The 6,502-nt window shown below is 45.8% G+C and overlaps 1 protein-coding gene across 3 annotated transcripts in view; it reads left to right on the forward strand.

Moving 5' to 3' along the window:
* enox1 (ecto-NOX disulfide-thiol exchanger 1) overlaps positions 1-6,090 on the forward strand; it is a 377,950-nt gene extending 371,860 nt beyond the window's left edge. For 2 of the 3 annotated variants that reach the window (XM_068040197.1, XM_068040198.1), the window contains 2 exons: positions 539-624; positions 4,819-6,090. In XM_068040197.1, coding sequence (XP_067896298.1) covers positions 539-624; positions 4,819-4,956 — 224 coding nt within the window. In that variant the 3' untranslated portion in view covers positions 4,957-6,090. The remainder of the gene's footprint in view (positions 1-538; positions 625-4,818) is intronic. The other variant, XM_068040199.1, reaches the window with a different exon arrangement.
* The last annotated feature ends 412 nt before the right edge of the window (positions 6,091-6,502 follow it).

Here is a 6,502-nt window from a genome sequence, read left to right on the forward strand (position 1 = left end):
TGCAATGAGTTGTTATGATCTGGAATGCACTGTCTGAAAAGGTGGTAGAAGCAGATTCAATAGTAACATTCAAAAGGGAATTAGATAGATGTGTGAAAAGGAAAGATTTACAGGGCTGTGGGGAAAGGACAAGGGAGTGGGACTATATGGATAGCTCTTTCAAAGAGCCAGCACAAGCACGATGGGCCAATTGGCCTCCTTCTGTGCTATAAGATTCTATGTGAACACAGCTCCAAATCTTTAAGACCACTCCCACTCTTTATGATCATAAATCACTTCAAACATTTCCCTGATGTCCATGCCTCCAGTGTTTTCTTAATCGAGGAAAACACTTTGATTCCTGAAATCTTACTTCTAATGTCTGTGTTGGTGCTGTACATCAGATCCACTTAGATCAGTCAGCTCCTGGGCGCTAGTCTGAGTAATTATATGCCGAGTGGCTCTTAATTACCTTTGGTTCCAAATGGTAACGTTTATTGTAAAGGAGGTTCAATTGTCAGCAAAGGCTCTTAATAAATGTACCTTTTTTCTGAAACAGGTATTATTTCAACTTTCCTTCATGTCCATCCATTCGGAGCCAATATTGAATATCTATGGTCTTACCTGCAGCGACTAGATGCCAAGGTAAAATATAAGACTAAATTTCACAAATTCATGGTTCCAGAAAGACGGGTGTGGAGGTCAGTGGGCCCCACAGGATTATCCTTTCATTTCCCGTGAGCCAGCAGACATCCAGGACTGAAATCCTGATGGGGTGGTCAAAGTTATTTGAAGGGCAGAACCTAGCTGGGATTATACAAGAGCAAAATACTGCATCTCTGGAAATCTGAAATAAGAACAGAAAATGCTGAAAATGCTCATCAGGTCCGGCAGCATCAGTGGAGAAGGAAACAGAGGGGTGGATTTTCCCGATTGGGTCGCGATCCCGATGTCGGCCATAATTCCAGGTCGGGAACCTGGAAGTGGTCTTGGCGGGACTTCCATCGTGGTCTTCCTGGTGCCAGCCAATTAAGAAGCTGTCTCCAGGAGCCCCATCCAATGAAGGATGGTGGGCAAACAAGAGAAGCAGGAGGCCCAATCAGAGGGCCTACAGCGATGTCTGGCTGGCAGCCCCACCTGAAGAGGTGGGCGATGCTGAGGCAGGTGGGTGAGCGCAAGAGTGCAACAACATGGCCTTCTCCTGCCACCCTCCAGAAAGAGGGCCTCCCTCCTCTCCCTCACTGCATCAAGGTAGACCTCCAGGTCAGCATCAGTGAAGCTTGGGGCTGCCCAGCCCCTGGTGTCAGCCCTCAGCCTTTCTTCTCCCATCACTGGTGCATCCGTTCCTTCAGTCAAATGGCAACCACAGTAATGAGTGTTGTGGTGTGTTTAAATGGGGCCTGCACTTGCTCAGTCTGCCTCCATTCCCACCCCCATAGCCGCTAATTAGCCACACAACTCACCCTCCAGCCATTTAGCAACCCACCTCCATGAAAATCGGGGGCCATGATTACTTCCCCACATCCGCCGTGGTTCGGGACCCAGAAACTGTCCCGATGTCAGTTTCCCGATCCCATAAGGAAAATAAGGCCCAACATTTTAGGAAATGGCATGTTTGTGTTCTGACGAGAGGTCATTGTGTTGAAACGTTAACTCTAGTTCTCTCTCCACAGAGGTTAGCTGCAATTAGATTGAAATCCCCAGCTTCAATATCTGTTTGAAGAATTATTCAATTGCATTTTTAATATTCCATTCAAATACAAAAATACTTACTTTTCTTTGAAAGATGATATGCTGTTTCAATTTTGAATAATTTTTGTAATCCTGTTTTACAGTTTATTTTGGTCCTGTAATTGGATATCTTCCTTTTAAGAGAAGTACTGAGAATTTGTTGCCATGGCAACATTGCCTTCTGCACCTTGAGCAGAATCTAATCCCAGTGTTACTAAGGTGCTGAGATATGATGCAGTAGCCCTGGTAGCAGGGATTTATCGGCCATCAGAACCATAGGACACACCAAGTCAAGCCCTACAGAGACGGGGTCAGCTCTGTTCTCACCTCTGGCTTAGAAACCTTAAACAAATAAGCTTCACCTCAGTGAACAACCAGAGTGATAGCAAGAAAAATTATATTCCCACAAATTATCGTTTTACTTCATGTACCTCTGATTAAATTTTAACTGACCAAGAAAGTAATGTTAGCAGAAGAGAGAGGATCTCCATGAGGAGTTGACAAATTCCAATGGCATCCCACGATTAAGGAACAGCACATAATTCATGAGTGATGAGGCCAGAAAAGGGAAATGAATTGCCTCATATGAGCAGGGTTTTACCTACCAAATATTCTATTTATTCCACAAGTTTAATTTTTACCCTACCAAATAACCAAGCAATGCCAGGTACATTGCTGAAGAGATGTAGAGTCATAGAGTTATACAGCACAAAAACAGGCCGTTCGGCCCATTGTGTCCATGCTGGCCATCAAGCATCTACTTATCTATTCTAATCCCATTTTCCAGCACTTGGCCTGTAGCCTTGTATGCTATGGTGTGGGGGTAGTAGGGTCTGCCTTAAGAGGACCAATTTTATACTTGAATTCAAAAGGTAATAACATTGTAGAGGTTCATTTAAGCATAAATGCTGTGGTAGTGCTCCTCATAATCATCTAGGATAGCTTTCACCACTCTCCTGAGGGGCTTAGTCCCAAATTGAAAATCCCACTTTCATCCAGCAAAGTCACCTGTTGCAAGCCCGGAGATAAGGCTTGTCAGTCCCAGCACTAATGGACTGATTGTGTGACTAGGATCCAAGCAGACGTCTCCTCAGTCAACATTGCATTCTATCCATTACATATAATGGGCTGGATTTAGTTCTCCCCTATAAACTCGGATTGTTTTCACTGGAACGACGTAGGTGGAGGAACGACATGATAGAGGTTTACAAAGTTATGAGCGGCATGGACAGAGTGGGTAGTCAGAAGCTTTTTCCCAGGGTGGAAGAGTCAGTTACTAGGGGGCATAGGTTTAAGGTGCAAGGGGCAAAGTTTAGAGGGGATGTGCGAGGCAATTTCTTTACACAGAGGGTGGTGAGTGCCTGGAACTTGCTGCCGGGGGAGGTGGTGGAAGTAGGTACGATAGCTACGTTTAAGAGGCATCTTGACAAATACATGTATAGGATGGGAATAGAGGGATATGGACCCCGGAAGTGCAGAAGGTTTTAGTTCAGGCAGGCATCAAGATCGGCGCAGGCTTGGAGGGCCAAATGGCCTGTTCCTGTGCTATACTGTTCTTTGTTCTTTGTTGGGTTCTGTGGTGGGGGTGGGGGGTGTGCAGGTGGGTTGCCTGAGGATGCTTCCAGGAAAGGGCCGCCACGCACCCCAACACCGGGAGGCCCGGCCTGATATTACTGGGGGCGGCGAGGCCTCCTGGCAGCACCCCTCCCACCAGCCGCTCGGCAATGGGACCCCCATTTGAATATTTAAATAAATAAAAATGAATTAATTAATCATACTTACATGACCGCCTGAGATCCTGTTCCGATCTTCAGCACGGTGGCTGGCACTCCCATGCCTTCGGACCCCTGTTCGGGGAAACGAGGTGCCACGCTGGTGGGGAGGGGGAGGTGGTAAGTTTCTCAGTGCCGGGGGGTGCAGATGGGGAATGGGGTCAAATTGACGTCATGGATGTAGGGGATAGTTGGAAGGGTTGGAGTTGAAAGTTTGTGCAGTTTTGGGGGGGTAAGATCAGATGGTAAAGGGAAGTGTTTTTGGGGGGAAAGGGCAAATTATTAATTTTATGGTTATGGGGGGGGAGAGGGGCAAAATAAATCAATTTTCTTTTATTGTTCACTTTATCTTTAAATATTTAAATCTCCCGGTAGGGCGAATGGCCCTTTAAAAATGGCAGCAGCGGCTGCGCACAGGCAACTGACGCCATTGCCGGGGACAGACAGCCCGCCCCGTCCACATGATCAGGGGTGGGGTGGGGTGGGGTGGGGTTGACCTGCCCTGGCTAGTCACATGAGCCGCTGCAGAGAGGATTGCGGCAGTTCTGCAACATGTGGCCCGCTTTTTCACCTGCCACTAACATCAGCGGCGAGCACAGAAGATTCAGCCCAGTATAGGGCGGCACAGTGGCGCAGTGGTTAGCACCGCAGCCTCACAGCTCCAGGGACCCGGGTTCGATTCCGGGTACTGCCTGTGTGGAGTTTGCAAGTTCTCCCTGTGTCTGCGTGGGTTTTCTCCGGGTGCTCCGGTTTCCTCCCACAAGCCAAAAGACTTGCAGGTTGATAGGTAAATTGGCCATTATAAATTGTCACTAGTATAGGTAGGTGGTAGGGAAATATAGGGACAGGTGGGGATGTTTGGTAGGAATATGGGATTAGTGTAGGATTAGTATAAATGGGTGGTTGATGTTCGGCACAGACTCGGTGGGCCGAAGGGCCTGTTTCAGTGCTGTATCTCTAATCTAATCTAATCTAATCTAATCTATATAGGGAACACAATGATATCAATTAAGCATATTCAGCCCTGCCTCATGCGCAAACTCACTTTGTTAAAGGTGTACCACTGATGCAGCAGCCTATACCTGTTTCCAATGAGCGTGTGGTAGCAGAGTGTGTGGTTTGTGAAGAGATTTGTCTCTCTTTTCTTCTCATTGCTGCATGAGAGAAATGTCAACGCCACATGCGGAGCTGTGTGATTTGAGTTGGCATTTAAAAGTGCTGCCGCTGACACAATAAGAGTGAGGGTGCTGGAATTCTGTGCAAGATTTACTTCATTGCTGGTGCTAGTGTCTGGAAGATCTGGACGTCAACCTCTGACATGGATTTTCCCTTGCAGATATCTTCAGGTGAAATCGAGATGCTGCTGTTACAACTGCCACACATGTTTAAACAGGAGTTCACAGGCGTTGGCGCCACACTGGAGAAAAGGTGGAAGTTCTGTGGTTTCGAAGGAATTAAAGCCGTCAGCCAATGAGCCTGAAATGAAGCTTCACATGAGAGAAAAATAGATTTCCAAATGCATTTCAGGTTTATGCATCAGTGAGCATGAAATCTGGTAATTATGAAGAGGATTAAAGCTGCAAAGCTATCCAAGCTTGAGGTCTAATTACTACATCTGTTGTATCTCTGATGACTGAAAATCTATCTGTACCCTGGTTACTGACCTGTGTCAGAATATGATGAATCTACTCAGTTCTTCATAAGAAACTCTCATTATCTGACTTCTTACCATGGCTGCAACTTCTCTCGAATGAGGGGAAAGGTGGAGGCATTACTTGGAAATCTTGTCAGCACACCGTAAAGAATAATGAACTAATTGAAATACTTGAGCATTATTGTGCTGGAGAGATGTTGTATTACGATGATCGAGAAAAAGCAGATGAAAAATTCGGACTCGGGCCTCTATCACTGAAAGGCCAGTGCTGCAATAGTGCACACAGCACACTGGCAACAAAACGTGCAAAGATTTAAACTTCAAGAGGCAAATGGGACCCAGAGCATTGTCGGATTTTTCCCAGGCATGGCCCAGGTCTGTCTGCTCATTATCAGGCTTCAGCCGAAATGTGTTTATAGTGCAGCTTTGATAATGAGCCAAAGGATCGTGATTCTTCTACGCCTCCTATCATGCGTGATCTTATATATCTGCTGCAGCACACAGATGGAAAGATCTGACTATTGTGTAATTTAGAAATAAATTATTTTAATGAAAATTTAAATTATAACCTTTTACCTCAGAATTTGGTGATGCTGCCTTCTGTCGCATGCCAGTTTTCTCATGTCCGTCTGATATTTCAAGATACTTCTTAGATGAGACATGTGAAAAGACATGTTTGGATGTGTTCAAGGTAGCTCGAGGCAAAAGGTCTTTGCCCTGAAATTTTGCCTGCTTATCTCAATCTCCTTTCTCAGATTCGGGGCTTTTTTGCAGGCACCATCAATACAGGAAGTTATGATGAATCTTTATGAAACACTGGTTCAGCTTCAACTGGAGTATTGTATCTAATTCTGGGCACCGCACTTTAGGAAGGATGTGAAGGCTTTAGATAGGGTGCGGAAAGGATGTACGAGAATGGTACCAGGGATGAGAGGCTTCAGTTAGGTGGATAGATTGGAGAAGCTGGGGCTGAGCAGAGAGGGCTGAGAGGAGATTTGATACAGGTTTTCAAAATCACAAGGGACCTGGACAGAATAGATAAAGAGAAACTGTTCCCATTGGCAGAAGGGTCAAGGACTAGTGGACATGGTGATTGGCAATGGCGACATGTAGGAAAGCTTTTTTACACAGTGAGTGGTTATGATTTGGAATACACTGCCGAGAGTGTGGTGGGGACAAATTCAATTGTGGCTTTCAAAAGGGATTTGAATAAGCACCTGAAGGGAAAAAAATTGCAGGGCTAAGGGGAGTGAGACTAGCTAAATTGCCCTTACAGAGACCTAGCATGGGCTCAATGGCCAAATGACCTCCTTCTGTGCTGCAAACATTCACAGAATCACAGAATTGTTACAGTACAGAAAGAGGC

The sequence above is a fragment of the Heterodontus francisci genome, chromosome 10 (assembly GCF_036365525.1).
Source record: "Heterodontus francisci isolate sHetFra1 chromosome 10, sHetFra1.hap1, whole genome shotgun sequence".
NCBI lineage: Eukaryota > Metazoa > Chordata > Chondrichthyes > Heterodontiformes > Heterodontidae > Heterodontus > Heterodontus francisci.